The 16,512-nt window shown below is 49.3% G+C and overlaps 2 protein-coding genes across 4 annotated transcripts; both read left to right on the top strand.

The window, feature by feature from the left end:
• Nucleotides 1–1,505: 1,505 nt before the first annotated feature.
• Nucleotides 1,506–5,728, top strand: LOC104933635 (scaffold attachment factor B1). Of its 2 annotated transcripts, none has more exons than XM_019261474.2 (7): nt 1,506–1,784; nt 2,399–2,521; nt 2,617–2,758; nt 2,834–2,942; nt 3,794–3,884; nt 4,609–4,794; nt 5,027–5,728. In XM_019261474.2, the coding sequence occupies exons 1-7, from the start codon at nt 1,748–1,750 to the stop codon at nt 5,152–5,154; spliced, it is 816 nt and encodes a 271-aa protein (XP_019117019.1). In that variant the 5' UTR covers nt 1,506–1,747; the 3' UTR covers nt 5,155–5,728. The 2 variants fall into 2 exon arrangements, with proteins under 2 accessions (XP_019117019.1, XP_010747439.2); XM_010749137.3 differs by having other exon boundaries at nt 1,508–1,784; nt 4,606–4,794.
• A 1,842-nt stretch (nt 5,729–7,570) lies between these two features.
• On the top strand, nt 7,571–16,312 carry LOC104933634 (phosphoribosyl pyrophosphate synthase-associated protein 1). Of its 2 annotated transcripts, XM_019261472.2 has the most exons (11): nt 7,571–8,113; nt 10,539–10,591; nt 10,684–10,750; nt 11,551–11,723; nt 11,944–12,059; nt 12,140–12,195; nt 12,293–12,438; nt 13,488–13,529; nt 15,493–15,563; nt 15,693–15,839; nt 15,953–16,312. In XM_019261472.2, the coding sequence occupies exons 1-11, from the start codon at nt 7,956–7,958 to the stop codon at nt 16,109–16,111; spliced, it is 1,188 nt and encodes a 395-aa protein (XP_019117017.2). In that variant the 5' UTR covers nt 7,571–7,955; the 3' UTR covers nt 16,112–16,312. The 2 variants fall into 2 exon arrangements, with proteins under 2 accessions (XP_019117017.2, XP_010747438.3); XM_010749136.3 differs by lacking the exon at nt 13,488–13,529 and having other exon boundaries at nt 7,573–8,113; nt 15,953–16,111.
• The last annotated feature ends 200 nt before the right edge of the window (nt 16,313–16,512 follow it).

Raw genomic sequence — 16,512 nt, 5'->3', positions numbered from 1 at the left:
AAAGGGCAGGACTGTCATTCAAACCCCATAATCCTTTTCACCTACATGTGTGTGTGTGTGTGCTGAGGAACACGAGGGTGTTAACGAGCTGTCGCTGCTTTGTTACCATGGTTACTGTGACTCCAGGGTCCACCTCACTTCTTGTTCCGTTCGGTTCTGCTGCACGTGTTTCTAATGATGTTCAGGTTCTTTAATGTTTCGATTAAAGCTGCAGATGTCACTAATTAAATCTTCAGTCTCGTTATTTTACCTGTTTAAGTTTCCTCGCTGACATCTGCAAACATCGTGGAGGTTTGAGGAGCAGCCTCGTGTCTTCGTTATCGGCCGAGTATGTCTCAAACATTGCAAACCGTACGCTCTGTTACATGTCGCTGTAGTAACGAGCAAGCTGTCCATGTACATCTCCATCACTAATTAACAGCATCTTAAATTTCCATTAAAGCAAAACCAACAATACAGACACACGAGGATATGAAGTTAGGGCCAGGAAGTCATTAGCTTAGCACCGACACCTCTGAAGCTTCATAATTAACAAGTCAAGTCACAGCTGGTTGCCTGGCAACCTCCCGGTGATTATAAGACTCCGGTCCACACGCCGTGCCCGTGAAGGCTGGATGGATCTGTGCTCACTAATATGACGTTACAACAGAATGAACAGCTGCAGACAGTTCAAGGAGAACGACTCAGTCTCTGGATTTCACCGTCTACAATCCAGAATCTCTTTCAAAGAATCAGAGACATCTCAGAACCAGCACTGAGTGTCCGTGACCTCCGACCCCTCAGGCAGAGACAGAGACAGATATCAACCACATCCAGAGACACCGCACACTGCTCTGGACCAGAACATCTGAGACCGACTGACGGGTCCATGATTCAAACTGGTCTTCGAAGTCATGGACATCGAGTCAAATTTATGTTTCACAAAGTGTCCAAACTGTTTTGGAATCAGGGCTGTAAAAGAGACGTTTGTAAAACCTGCAAACAAGACACAAGACCATGTCCAGGTTTTAGACAGTCTGCGGGACGTCACAGAGACTACGTCCAGGTTTCAGACATTCTGTGGGGACGTCACAGAGACTACGTCCAGGTTTCAGACAGTCTGTGGGGACGTCACGGAGACTACGTCCAGGTTTCAGACAGTCTGTGGGGACGTCACGGAGACTACGTCCAGGTTTTAGACAGTCTGTGGGGACGTCACGGAGACTACGTCCAGGTTTTAGACAGTCTGCGGGGACGTCACGGAGACTACGTCCAGGTTTTTACTTTAATGTTAGACCAGCGTTACTTTAGTGTTATCTGTGTATCGGTGCTGATGGTTCCGATGGTTCTGATGGTTCTGGTGGGTCTCATGGTTCTGATGGTTCTGGTGGGTCTCATGGTTCTGATGGGTCTCATGGTTCTGGTGGGTCTCATGGTTCTGATGGTTCTGATGGGTCTCATGGTTCTGGTGGGTCTCATGGTTCTGATGGTTCTGGTGGGTCTCATGGGTCTGGTGGGTCTCATGGTTCCGATGGTTCTGGTGGTTCTGGTGGGTGAACCGCCTTCACCTCCGGGCTCCCCGAACAGAACCTCTCTGGCTCCATCTCGTGGCCGCTCAGAGTAAGCGCAGCTCGGTGCAGACGGCACCTCCGTCTCAGAGACTCTGGTTCTCCGCCAAGTTGTCTCACACGTCAGTGGGGGGACCTGTACTGGTGCGTGGACGTGTACGGCGCGCGTCAGACGGTTCCCGGATGCACCGAACAGAACCATGGAACGGGTGGTGGTGGAAGTGCCGATCAACAACGGTGAGAAACGGTACCACCTGCTCGGCTCACGCGCCTTTTAACACTTATGTTCAGTCTGAACGACGTCTCGGTGCTTCTCTCGAGTCCTCCTCCTCTGACGCGCAGGTTCGGCTCTGAACGTGCCGTCGGTTCCGTGGGTCGGTCAGCTCTTTGCAGGCTGTTTGTCTCGCCTCTCTCTGGGTCTTTGTAGCTGCAGGCTGCCGGCTCTTTGCACTTGTGTACATCTGTTTAACAGCAGTTCTGCTGCTGGTACCACTTCACTCTGTGCAGCGCAACGCAGGCCCATCTGGGTTCTTTGGTTCTGTGCGTAATAACATGTAATTACCCCCGTACTCATCCAACCTGGATCAGTTTAGTACTCCTTTAAGTCTTATGTCAGGAAATATAACAGATCAACACTGAGTCCACAAGGCTGCAGACTCCACTGTGTAACTAAGTCCAGCTGTACTCGAGTATTTACTCTGATTACATTACTTCTGATCAAAAACCAGCTTTGTTAACAGCCAATCATCAGCCAGGTCAGCAGCAGCTGACAGCACTGAGTCCAGCAGTGAAGCAGCTGTTGGTGTGTGACCCGCTGGATCCATTATATTCTGTTCTATGGTGAACTTCAGGTTTTTCCCTCGCCGGTCCTTCCACGACTCCACGAAAGCGCCAGGTGCGTTTTTCAGCGCGGCATGACATCATCCTTCTGCGGGAGGTTATCGCCCAGAACCCGTTCGCCTCCAAAGAGCCAGGTGACGTCAGAAATGTTTCTAATGAAGCTCAACAATCCACCCTTCATTCAAACATCAGGGTCTCTGTGTTCATCATTGTTGGTTCCTGCACTCAGGACGGATCTGGGCCCGTGTGGGTGAGATTATTACTGCGGCGCTCCAGGATGAAAACTTTGAGGTGGATGCCCGGAGGTGTCGGGAGAGGACCATGCTGCTGCTGGACTACTACAAGAAGCAGGACTTCCCCAGTCTGCGCAGGTCAGTTCACAGGACGGTAAAAGCAAACTTCTGTTTCCTGCAGAAATACTGTACAAACGTCGTGCATGTGTTTAGGTTTGGGACGGAGAGGTTGTACGCCCAAAAGGAGGATCTGCTCCATGAGGTGTTGGAGCTGGAGGCTGAGAAGGGGCTCATTGCCAGCGGGGAAAGTACGAAGTACCAGGTAAGAGGGTGTGTTTTTTAAGTTTGTCACCCCTTAATATGAGGAAATATCAACGTTCAGCCCCTTGTCATAGAGCTGCTGTATCTGTCTACAGCCCCAATTCCAAAAAATTAGAGGACTCGACATCCATGATTTCCAAAACTGTGAGTCCACAAACGCTAAAGGTGTTGAACCTCGCCCCGTCCGTCATGTAAACAACTGAGCCTTTCGAGGACGCCGCTTTCATACCCGATCATGATCCTATCACCTGTTTACCTGTGGAAGCCAAACTTTATTGAGACGCGTTGCTGCATCAAATTCAGGATATCTTTGTTCTGTTCAGCTGAATATAAGTTGAAATTTACAATCATTGTTTCTCTAAGGTTTACACAGCGTCCGAGCTGTTTTGGAGTGTAAAAGTGATTTTTCTGTCACAAACTCTCAGAGTCAGAGTTTCTATCTGAAAAAATGTTAGAGGTCCAGTTTCCACCATTTCGCATAAAAATATACAGATAACAGCACACTCTCATTAATCAGCTCCTGACCCTCCACATTTATTTTGTGCAATCCAGCCACTGGTTGGGAACCAGTGGTACAGTCCAGTATTTTATATTTGGGTCAGGATCCCCAACATCGTATTAAACATTTCTTCTACCTCTGTTGGTTTATTTGTAGAACTAAGTCTAGAAAAGAAAATTGACACTTCCCTTTCCTTCCTCTTGGTGGCATTCAGTCATAAGTAATTATTCACTCGTACTGCTGCTGTATAAGTTCTTCTGCTCTGATTGGTTGCTGCTGTCGCTCTCATTCACATTTTCTTTGTTCTTATTGGTCGTAGAAGCAAGGGTTAATCTTGCCTTCATCTTTCTCAGGAGGATGAACTGAGGAAGCGAGCCATCGAAGAACTAACTCTACCAGAACAGGACAAACCCAACATCACAATCACACAAACACCTGCGGCAGGTAAGAACTGAGCCCGACAGGTGAAGCCATCCTGGGTTCCTTGAGGCCTTTGGGGGCCGACTGGATGGTTTTGGCTTCCTCCCACAGTCCAAACACACTTGTATGTGACCCTAAGTTGCCCGTAGGTGTCAATGGTTGTTTGATTGATACCCTGCCTTTGGCCAGTGTTAGCTGGGATTGGCTCCAACCTGATGAGAATAACTGGAAAACGTATGAGTGTATTTTTGTCTGTCTGTCTGTCTGTCTGTCTGTCTGTCTGTCTGTCTGTCTGTCTGTCTGTCTGTCTGTCTGAAGGATGGTTGCAGATGTCAGACTGAACCTTGGCGGAGCTCGGCGCTCGCTTTGCGTCTTTCTAGCTCCCTCATAGAATATGACTCAGTTCATTTTGTGGTTGTAGTAAAAGTCGCTGCCAAGAATTCAGGGGTGTGATTCACAGCGATGTCACAAATACTGCATGGTTTCATAACTCCTCATCTTGTACGACATAAATAACTAACACCAAGTAGCATTGTTAATAACTCTCAGGGTTTGCGTTGGCAGCAGGTTGTTGATGTTAACTGACTGATGACGACTTCATTGGTGCAAAGGTTGAACATTTAAAATCCTTTAAGGATTCACAGAGGCTCTTTCACAGGCTGTGGTGGAGCGTAACTGAAATCACCTCAGTGTCAACATTAAGCGCCCGTGTAATAAAGTATTTGTGCGTTCTTTACTGTCACAGCAGAACCCGAAGAAGACCACGAGGAAATGGCCGAGCTTTCGGCGGCGCCCATGGCCAAGCGGCCCTGCCAGTGCTGCTGCCAGACCTACTCTGAGATCCTCAGCTTCCTGGAGAAACGCTCGGAGGCGGAGCAGCGACTGCGAGAGGAGGAGCTCGCTCTGCGCCGGGAGGAGCTCGAGATCCAACGGAGTAAGATTCAGACAGTGTGATTAAACCCAACGTGTTACAGGTCAGAATATTAAAGGTCCAGTGTGTCAGGTTTAGGTGGATCTATTAGCAGAATATGGCATAAATGTAATATTCATAATATTCATAATATTCTGTAAGTCTGACACACTGGACCTTTAAAACTGTCCACAAATCAAGAGCAATGTGCTTCAGTCACAGATTTGATCTCTGTTTGGGTTTTTTGAACTCTCAGGTAAGATCGCTCTGGAGAGGGAGCGTCTGGGAGCTGAGAGGAAAGAGCGGGAACGGAGGTTTGAGCTGGAGAGCCAGGAGAGGCAGGTCATCCTGGACCTGCTGAAGGAGAAGGTGCTGAAGGGGTGACAGAGAAAGACTGCATCACCTCCACCTTAAGAATTCAGGATGAAACAGGAAGTGAGAAGATGAGCGGTTGTTGGTTGTTCAGTGGAAAGATTTGAAACAGAGGGTAGCGACGTAGGAGGCGCCTTCACTGAACTTGAGCAGGCGCACAGCACAGGTGTGGTGATCCACCGAGCCAAAGCTGGCAGACAGCGGACAGGTGCGTGTCAGGTGAATGCGTGCATTCCTCGTGTAACAGCAGCAGCAGCAGCATGTTGTTCACAGTGAGTGTAAAGCTGTACACGTGGACGTTTGACTCCGGTGCAGCTCCAGCCTGTAGCACTTACACATTAATGACTTCACACACTCGTTAATCAGCAACATTTCTGATTCAAACCACAGATCAGCTGTCACGTTCAGCCCTGACAGGTGACTGATGATCTGCAGTCACAACATTTAGTCCTCAGAGTCGAAAAATGAATAAGGGTCAGGACAAGAACCAAACTGTGATGGCTCGATGGCCGGGTCAGAACATCTCCAGCTCTCGTGTGGTGTTCCTGGACTGGTCCAAGGAAACAGCAACAAGGTCATGATACACCTGGCTGGCCGTGTGGTCCCAGCAACAAGGTCATGATACACCTGGCTGGCCGTGTGGTCCGATACTGTAGCTCAAACTGCTGAAGAAGTTCATGCTGGTTCTGATAGAAAGCTGTCAGAACACAGTCCATCACAGACCAGTCAGGGTGTCCATGCTGACCTCTGTCCACTGCTCAAAGACCCAACGTGAGCATCAGAACTGGACCACAGAGCGATGGTAGAAGAAGGTGGTCCCATCTGTTGATGGCGTCGCTTACCTGGGGAACACCTGGCACCAGGATGCATTATGGGGAGAAGGCAGTGTGATGCTTTGGTTGAGGTTCTGCTGGGAGTCCTTGGACCATGATGAAACAGTGTTCCCTGATGGCCCCTTTCAGCAGGATAATGCACCCTGCCACAAAGCTAACATGGTCCAGGACTGTTTGAGGAACACAGTGTTGACCTCCAACGATACATGGAGGCCACACCTCGCAGCTTAAAGATCTGCCAACGTCTTGGAGCTTCAGAGGTCTGAGGAGGCCTCGACGGGTCAGAAGGAGGATGTACGTAACATTTGACAGGTGGGCCTGATGTTCTGCTGATCGCTGTATTTTCATGAATCCACTGTGCATTGACTGGAAAGCACTTTGTTTTTTTTACTGCAAACAATAAAAGCCATTAAGCGTGAGTGAAACATTTTTTAACTGGAATCTGGTGTTGAGTGATCGAGTCACATCGTATGTTATTAATAAACTAATGTCGACTTCCTTTATTATTAATATTACATAAACACTTTGTAACAGAGCGTTTTTCTCTGCTCATGATTTATTACGGCCCTTTTATCACACTGCACTCTTTAAATACTTTAAATCAAAAACACTATTTTTCATAAGTCTCCACAGAAAAAGCACGTGAAGAATGTTTGTTCATCATTTCTATTCTGAAAATAAATGAAATATAAATTGTGAGTTTGTGTCATTTACCACAAAGTGTGACTGCATGGTTAGCTCACAGCGCTGTGTGGGTTTGAAATGCTGCAATAGAAAAATGAACAGAAAAACCCGACGTGAAGGAGCCGTCTTCATTATGAGACTGAGTAACGATGTAAACAGGCGAGGCCGACTGTTTGTGCCAAGCTTCATTCTGTGTTGTTGCCCTGAGGCAGTGAATGCCCGGACAGGTTTGAGTCTGACTTCATACGACTAATTAATGAACTCACTCTGCACACAGCACAGACTGTCTAAACCTGGACGTAGTCTCCGAGACGTCCCCGCAGACTGTCTAAAACCTGGACGTAGTCTCCGAGACGTTCACAGACTGTCTAAACCTGGACGTAGTCTCTGTGACGTCCCCGCAGACTGTCTAAAACCTGGACGTGGTCTCTGAGACGTCCCCGCAGACTGTCTAAAACCTGGACGTGATCTCTGAGACGTCCCCGCAGACTGTCTAAAACCTGGACGTAGTCTCCGTGACGTCCCCGCAGACTGTCTAAAACCTGGACGTGGTCTCCGTGACGTCCCTGCAAAGATATTAGATTGATTACGATTATATCGTGTAAACATAGAGTAATAAATCTCTGGATCTTTTAGTAAGAATTAATTTATTATTTCGTACTTTGTTAAAGATTTTTAAATCTAACAAAAACAACTTTCATCTCATTTTCTTTTTTGGTCGTTTCGCTTTAAGAACACGTCATACAAATCCCGCAGCCTTGATTGGTCTGAATTAAACCGCACACGCCCTCTACTGTTTCGAGCTGGCCTCTGATTGGTTCTCTCCGACGTCACTCCCTCTTTTCATTCACCCAATGAACGTGAGCTCGTGGCGTGTTTTTTCCCGCTGTGGCCGCGTTGCTCCAAAGTTCGCGGTGAGTTCGGTGAGTTCGGTGAGTTCGGTGAGTTCGCGGTACCGGCGGAGTCCTGAAGTCTGACTCCTCGTCACTTCGTGTCCACGCTCACTAAAGCCGCCGTGTCGGTGTGGACCCGCTGACCCCGCATGGACACGCACCGCTCGGCTCTCCGTGTGCTCTCGCTGGGCTGCTAGACCCGGCTCGTAGACCCGGCTCGTAGACCCGGTTCGTAGACCCGGCTGGTTCGGTTGGTTCCGCTCGCCTGTCGCCATTGTTCCGGTACCAAGCTTCACTTTAACCTGAGCGCGCGCGGAGGAGCCGTTTAACTCACGCGCGTGCTCAGGTGTGTGTTTGTTTTGGACCCCGCTTCCTGCCGCAGGCTGACTCCGCCCACAGGAACATGCCCATCCGGCGCTTCGGGGGCCACAGGTCTCTGGTGTCCCACGCGCCGAAGCTTTCTTACGGATACACGAAGATGAACGTCTCGCGGAGCGGATACCGAGTGTTCTCCGCCAACTCCAGCCCCGCGTGCACCGAGCTGGCCAAGAAGATCACAGAGTGAGTTACGGTAACGTACCTGGAGAACACCTGGCAGCTGCTGCAGGTGACCTGAGGCCAGAGAGAGAGTGTGTGTGTGTGTGTGTGTGTGTGTGTCCAGGTTTTAGACAGTCTGCGGGGACGTCATGGAGACTACGTCTAGGTTTTAGACAGTCTGCGGGGACGTCTCAGAGACTACGTCCAGGTTTTAGACAGTCTGCGGGGACGTCTCAGAGACTACGCCAGGTTTAGAACAGTCTGCGGGGACGTCACCGCTGCAGTTAGCAACGGGAGACTCACGACCGTCCAGGTTTTAGACAGTCTGCGGGGACGTCACGGACTGACTACGGAAATCCAGGTTTTAGAAGTCTGGGGGACGTCCGGAGACTACGTCCAGGTTAGACAGTCTGTGCGGGGACGTCACAGAACTAGTCCAGGTTTTAGCAGTCCTGCGGGACGTCCACAGAGACTACGTCCAGTGTTTAGACAGTCTGTGGGACGTACTCGGAGACTACGTCAGGTTTTAGACAGTCTGCGGTGGACGGCACGGAGACTACGTCCAGGTTTTAGACAGTCGCGGGGACGTCACGGAGACTACGTCCAGGTTTTTAGACAGTCTGTGGGACGTCAAGAGACTACGTCCAGGTTTGTAGACAGTCTGCGGGGACGTCAGAGACGACGTCAGGTTTTAGACAGTCTGGAGGACGTCACAGAGACTACGTCCAGGTTTTAAGACATCTGCGGGAGACGTCACGGAGACTCTACGTCCAGTTTTTAGACAGTCTGCGGGGACGTCACGGAGACTACGTCCAGGTTTTAGACGGTCTGCGGGGACGTCACGGAGACTACGTTCAGGTTTTAGACAGTCGCGGGGACGTCACGGAGACTACGTCCAGGTTTAGACAGTCTGCGGGACGTCACGAGACTACGTCCAGTTTAGACAGTCTGCGGGACGTCACGGAGACTACGTCCAGGTTTTAGACCAGGTCTAGGCGGGGACGTCACCGCGAACTTAACGCCAAGGTTTTTAGACAGTCTGCGGGGACGTCACAGAGACTACGTCCAGGTTTTAGACACGTCTGGGGGACGTCTCGCGGTCTCGTCTCATTTTATTTATAAGTTGCTGTTGCTCACCACAGCTTCCAAGTGTTTTGTTCGTCACAGAACATTATTGCCAGAGATTATGTTTCTCGTTCTGGAGCCAACAGGTTTTAGTTTGTTTCTTGTGGGAGCAAGGTTAAATCATATTGACTGTGAGGTAGCTGCTCTGTGCACACTCTGCTGACCTGAACAGAACAAACCCGACGTGAAGAGCCGTTTCATTATGAGACTGAGTAACGATGTAAACAGGCGAGGCGACTGTTTGTGCCAAGCTTCATTCTGTGTTGTTGCCCTAGGCAGTGATGCCCGGGACAGGTTTGAGTCTGACTTCATACGACTAATTAATGAACTCACTCTGCACAAAAAAAAAAAACACAGCACAGACTGTCTAAACCTGGACGTAGTCCTCCGAGACGTTCCCCGAAGACTGTCTAAAACCTGGACGAGTCCTGTGACGTCCCAGCAACTGTCTAAAACCTGGACGTAGTCCCGTGACGTCCCCGCAGACTGTCAAAACCTGACGTAGTCGCCGTGACGTCCAGACTGTTAAACCTGGACGTGTCTAAACATGGACGGTAGTCTCCCCGAGACGTCCAACAGACTGTCTAAAACCTGGACGTAGTCTCACGTGACGTCCCCGCAGACTGTCGAAACCTGGACGTAGTCTACCGAGTGACGTACCACAGATGTCTAAACCTGGACGTAGTTCCCTGAAGACGTCCCACAGCAGACGTCTAAACCTGGACGTAGTCTCCGAGACGTCCACAGACTGTCTAAAACCTGGACGTAGTCTCCGTGACGTCCCCGCAGACCTGTCAAAACCTGGACGTGTCTCCGTGACGTCCCAGACTGCTAAAACCTGGACGTAGTCTCCGGACGTCCCAGGACTGTCACTAAAACCTGGAGCGTAGTCTCCGGACTGTCCCGCAGACTGTCTAAACCTGGACGTAGTCTCGAGACGTCCCAGACTGTCTAAAAACATGGACGTAGTCTCTGAGACGTCCCCGCAGACTGTCTAAAACCTGACGTATCTCTGTGACTCCCCGCAGACTGTCTAAAAAACCTGGACGTAGTCTCAGTTGACGTCCCCCACGCAGACTGTCCTAAAAACCTGGACGTAGGCTCCGTGAACGTCCACCGCAGACGTCTAAAACCTGGACGTAGTCTCTCGTGCCGTCCACCAGACTGTCTAAACCTGACGTATCTCTGAGACGTCCCCGCAGACTGTCTAAAACCTGGACGTAGTCTCCGTGACGTCCTACCTGTGTCGGCTTCACTTCACAGACAGACGTGGACGTTACTGATGACCACAAAATAAAAGTCTCACTGTGACTTTGTCTTCCAGGCGTCTCGGAGTGGAGCTGGGGAAGTCGGTGGTGTACCAGGAGTCAAATAAAGGTGAGGCTGATTAAATATCCTTCGTCTTAAATTAACGAGCTCTCGTTTAGCGTCGCCTCTCTTGGACTCACAGCGGTTGTTTTTGTTTTCAGAGACCAGAGTGGACGTGAAAGAGTCTGTCCGAGGACAAGACATCTTCATCATTCAGACCATTCCCAGGTGAGCTGTGAAGTTTCTGTCCTTCAGACTCCACAGAGGCGACCTGAGGAGAACAGAGAGGTGACGGAGCAGAGTCACGACCGGTTTATGACTGCTTGTGTGTGTGAACAGCTTCTTGAGTTACCATGGTTACAGGAACGCCCTGAAACTGTGTCATGATAATCAATAAAAGTTTTTAATTAGTCTGACTGTAGCTCTGCTGAATCTATTCAGCAGCTTTGCAAACCAGCTGTTCAGATCCTCGTGCTGGTTTGTTCAAACTTGATGTCTCCGTTAGTGACCGGGGCTGAAACCTTCTCATTTTTTTAGTAACGTGACCTGTGACATGTTTCACTAATTCCAAATGGAGAGTCTGACTTTAACCCGTGTTAACGACAGAGCCGACAGGTGAAGGACAAGGTGAAGCCTCTTTGTCCTGCACACTGCAGCTGTTCGTTTTCTCTGAACAGACGTTTAAACGTCCCGTGATAGCTGAGCCTGACAAACCTTTCGTCTGTCGTGACGTCGTCTGTGCTGACGTCACGTTCACCGCTGACCTCGCCTCTGCCGAGTCTGTTTGTCCTTGTTAAACACGACGAGGAGCCTCTGAGAGATAACCAGAGTTCACCGCTTCATGTACTGAGCGTGTGCAGACCCAGCAGGCCGCCGACCCGCTTATCTGAGCTCTCTGGTTTCAGCGAGCTGTTCATGCAGCGTCCTGTTACAGCAGCCGCTCTTCATCACGGCAGTCTGTGGACATCAGCCTTAGGCGCCTCGGTCTGCCCGCAGGTTGTCTGATCTAGTCTCTCTCTTTATTTTAGAGATGTCAACACGGCCATCATGGAGCTGCTGGTCATGGCGTACGCCCTGAAGACGTCCTGTGCCAAGAACATCATCGGGGTCATTCCATACTTTCCTTACAGCAAGCAGTGCAAGATGAGGAAGAGAGGCTCCATCGTCTGCAAGCTGCTGGCATCCATGTTAGCTAAAGCCGGTATGGAGCCCAGTACAAGTCCTGCTCTGATCTGACAGTCTGTCTGTGCTCCTTCCTCCTCCTGGTGAACATGAAGCAAACATGGAGGTCAGGAAGCTGCACACCAGGTCTGTCTGCACGATGCGTGTGCAGCTGTCAGACCGTGCACCACTTCAGTTCAGAACTGTTGAGGCCAGTTTATCGATCTTCATTTCTTGTTTGACGTCGTTGGTTGTTGCAGGACTAACTCACATCATCACCATGGACCTCCACCAAAAAGAGATCCAGGGCTTCTTCAGCTTCCCGGTGGACAACCTGAGAGCTTCTCCCTTCCTCATCCAGTACATCCAGGAGGAGGTGAGGCTGTGACGCCGTGCACGTTAGAAGAAGCTCGGCTACGTTTATTCAAACTTTTGATTCTCTGTCCCCTCCTTTAGATTCCAGACTACAGGAACGCCATCATTGTTGCAAAGTCTCCGTCAGCCGCCAAAAGGTAACGAGAAGACCTGACGCTCAGCTAGGGGGCGCTGTGGTTTGTCCTTCTGTGCAAAAGTCTTCCTTTGACTCTGGTGTGTGTGCATGTGTCTCAGAGCTCAGTCCTACGCCGAGAGGCTGCGACTTGGACTGGCAGTGATGCACGGCGAGGCCCACCAGCTGGAGTCCAACGTGGCCGACGGCTGGCACTCTCCCCCGTCGTCCCGCACGACCACGGGACACACCGGCCTGGAGCTGCCATGTAAGAGCTGTGCTGTTGTTCCTCATGTTTGTTCTCTGATCAGTTTTATGACTCATTCTGTTTCATCACAGGCCGAGCGTGAACAACAAAGAACGCCGTGTTTGTTTTATGACAGACGTGCTTCGTCTTTGTCACGACGCTTTGATACAAGACTAGTTTTAAAAAAGAGAAAGGAGCCGCAGGCTCTGTTCGACACGGACGAGCTGCTGAGTGTTTTTCTATTTGTCACCGTTTCAGTATTTACTCACAAACTACTTTAACCTGCTTCCCCAGCCGCTGCACAAACACGCTGCTTCCTGTTTACCTCGCCGCAAACTTTGAGCTAACAGGGGAAAGAGAGAGAGCGTCAACAAAGAGACGATGTGATCCGGATCAGGATCACCTGAGTCTCATAATTCCCCTTCGTAGTCCTTCCTAGTATAAGTCATATATCACCTTGATAACATTTATTTATTTATTGATAGTAAAATGTTCTATTGATTACTGAAATTTAAACGTCGATCGATGTAATCAAAGATCTGTTTGTTCTTTTAACCTTTAAAAATCAGAATAAAATTTGACAGCAGACAAAAGACGTGAGCGTCCAGCCGAGTATGAGCGGTTCTGGTATTCACAGAATTCATTGAGCTGTGCACACACCCCGTCCTGAACTGGAACGCAGCCCCTGCAGATGATCAAAACCATCAAAGCTCTTGCTGTCAGGCGACGTGCAGAGCTTCAGTTTGGACTTCCTGTTCTGTTCTTTCTAAGATCCAAGTATCTGAGTACGGGCCGGCGGCAGGGCCGACCTTTGCTCACAGTCTCCTCTCAAAGCTGCTTAAAACTAAAGTGCTGAGCGTGCAGTTTCAGGTCGGCCATGCAGTGACTCACATTTTTATTTCTCGTCCCGTCTGCTCTGTCCTCGCCTCTCAGGTGTGTTTTGTATCAGTGTCTGCAGCTCCGCATCGATTCATGAAATCATCAAGTCGTCAAACCTCCTCACAGGAACTTCTGTAATGTTTCGTCTGTTTGTCTTAATTGTGTTTTAATATTTTCTTTTGCAAACGCAGGCAGCAGACATCTGGCCCCTTTCCCTGGGATAGAGCTCCCAAGTATGATCCTAACACTTGTGCCTGCTGCTTGTTTCTGCTTCACTGCATGGACTGATGAGTTAAAGAGGGCTTCCACCTCATTTCACATCTGGACATGACAAATCTGTGTCTATGCCACGTTAAGACGCCGTGACCTCGAAGCTGCTTTGAGTGTCGATGCCATCTTTACTGAGGCATTTCACACTCTGAGCGCAGCTTACCGCTGAAGTTCAGGAGGAATTTAGGACCTGCGTTCATTTTTTCCAGCTGTGTCTTCAACAACAGAAACATTCCAGATCTGTTGAGCTGTTTTAAACGCAGTGTCCTGATACACTGAAGCACGACGACATCTGTCCTGACATGGTTCAGGAATGTTTCAAGGTGTCGACTCGACCTCCAATTCTTGGAGCCCACACCTCGAAACTTCTAGGACTCGATACCGGTCTTGGTGCAAGATACGACGGCACGCCTTCAGAGGACTGAGGAGTCCGGGCCTGACGGGTCAGGACTGCATGTCCGTGATATTTGTTGGAAGCCCTCAGTCTCCTCATGTCGCCGTGTTCAGCACAGATGTTTCTATTTAACGAGCCTAAAGAGACAGTATGTAATTAAATAGCATTATTTATAATGACTCAGCTAAACTAGATTCAGGTTGTTAAACAGACTTAATTATGAACTTTAGTTCATTAATTGCTTGAGATGAATCTAATCGATAATGTCGTGGACAAATTTCTGCTCATGTTCTTCCAGTTGCTTGATGTGACTGGAAATCCTCGACCACTCCAACATGTCGCACGGAGGCCGTGCTGGTGTTGGGAGCTCTGAATGTGCCTTGTTGTTCAGATGTGATGGGTTCTAGACCCGGATCGACTATCACTGAAATCCTTTGAAGCAACTTAAAGCAACACTGTGTAACTATGTCCAGCTGTACTCGAGTATTTACTCTGATTACATCAGCAGCTGATCTCACTGCCTAGTCCAGCAGCAGTCAGCCCAGCTCGGCGTCTGTCTTTCAGCCTTTTATTTCACCAAGCTCTCACCAACCACTAAAAGTCAGTCCCACATTTACTCTTGTCCGGCGGCTTCTTGCTCGCTCACTCTCTCCTTTTCTCTTCTTAGCTTCCTCCGTCAGCGTCCTCTTCACTCTCTTCTCCTCTGCCATCATGTCCATAGAAGCTGCTGAGCCTGGTTACCTCCTCTTCTTCTTCCTGGTAGTCCATAACGCCTGTTGGTACAAACACTCGTCGCTCTGAGCTCACCGCCAAGCGGACGGACTGAAGCTAACAGCAGCTACAGCTGTCAGCAGTTTACTTCACTGTCCATCATAAACTCTGTAAATCACAGAGAGTTGAGGCGGAGCAGCCGGAGGACATCAGAGGGAAAACCAGAAAACATTTCCTCCATAAAATATGATCCAGTTTCACCAGAATCAGTGAAATAGTTGCTGCTGTGTGACTTAGTGCCGTAAAGCGTTACGTACTTCTCCCGACCCGGAGCCCAAAGTTACATAGTGTGAGAACAGACGTACGAATGACAGAGACACCGTTCAGCTGATCACAGGTCAGAGTGGATCAACAGATGTTAGATCATCAGAGGAAAGTTACACGGTGATGCTTTAAACATTTGAATATGAAGATGGGCAGTAAAGTAATCTGTAATCAAAGTAACAGTTACAGTGTTTGATTAAAGTAATGGTCGATCTCTGTCTGTGGGTTCTAAGAGAGGCTCAGTTCTGCATCCACTCGTCCGTCCACCACGGTGCCAGAAGTGTAGTGGTGTGTGGTCGCACCATGTAAACAAACAGCATCCAGATGTTTGATGGTGTTGTGCTGGTGCTGTGGTAGATGGAGCCCGGTCGGTGTGGAGCTGTGTTGCATGATGTTTGCAGGTTTTTAACCGAATCTCTTCTCACCAAATCTGCCGTAACTTCGCTGCGAGAATCGGTTCTAGAGTTTGAAGTGACGCTGCTCCGTCTGTCTTTCAGTGATGATGGCGAAGGAGAAGCCTCCCATCACTGTTGTTGGAGATGTAGGAGGAAGAATCGCCATCATTGTCGTAAGACCTCAAACTTTTGATCAAAACATTCGATTACGTCATAAAACATCTGTGAGGTCCGAGGAACGTTGACATCAGTCATCAGTGTTTCTTTTCCTCTTCCCGTGTGACGCCTCGTCTTTTCCTCAGGATGACATCATCGACGATGTGGAGGACTTTGTTGCGACAGCAGAGATCCTGAAGGAGCGAGGCGCCTACAAGATCTACGTGATGGCCACGCACGGGCTGCTGTCTGCAGACGCACCGAGGCTAATAGAGGAGTCTGCGATCGACGAGGTGAGAGCTGATCAGCTGTCCAGCACAGTCTGGTGATAAAGTCTTAGCGAGGTCAGTGTTGGAGATGTCGTCACGGTGATCGTCTCACTCAGGTTGTTGTGTTCCGCCTCCAGGTGGTGGTGACCAACACCGTCCCTCACGAGGTGCAGAAGCTGCAGTGTCCAAAGATCAAGACTGTGGACGTCAGCATGATCCTGGCTGAGGCCATCCGCCGCATCCATAACGGGGAGTCCATGGCCTATCTGTTCCGCAACATCGCTGTGGATGACTGAGGCAACACACACACACACACACACACACACACACACACACACACATCTCACACACTCACGATGACCAAGAACCAAGTTTACTGCGAGTGTGGAGTCGTTCCTGTTTGTTCCACCTGCAGCAGCACAGACTGCTCTGTCCTCTCATGAAGCTCCTCATCATGTTCTCCATCTGACTAATAAAATCCTTCTTGGGTGAATAAAGTTCTGATATTTTTTTTTTTATTTGTTTGATCCGCCGCCTGTCTGATATATCAAAGGTGACTTTACATACTGTTTCATATTCAAGCTTAATGTTTAGTCTTGGTTTATGAATCATATTTAATCGTGGAAACATTCACCCTCCTCCTCAGGAGTAATATCCTGAGATGTGCTGACAGTTTGTTTGAAGCTGAACTCGGCGT

This window comes from Larimichthys crocea, chromosome X (genome assembly GCF_000972845.2).
Source record: "Larimichthys crocea isolate SSNF chromosome X, L_crocea_2.0, whole genome shotgun sequence".
NCBI lineage: Eukaryota > Metazoa > Chordata > Actinopteri > Sciaenidae > Larimichthys > Larimichthys crocea.
This window is presented reverse-complemented; position numbering and strand designations above follow the sequence as displayed.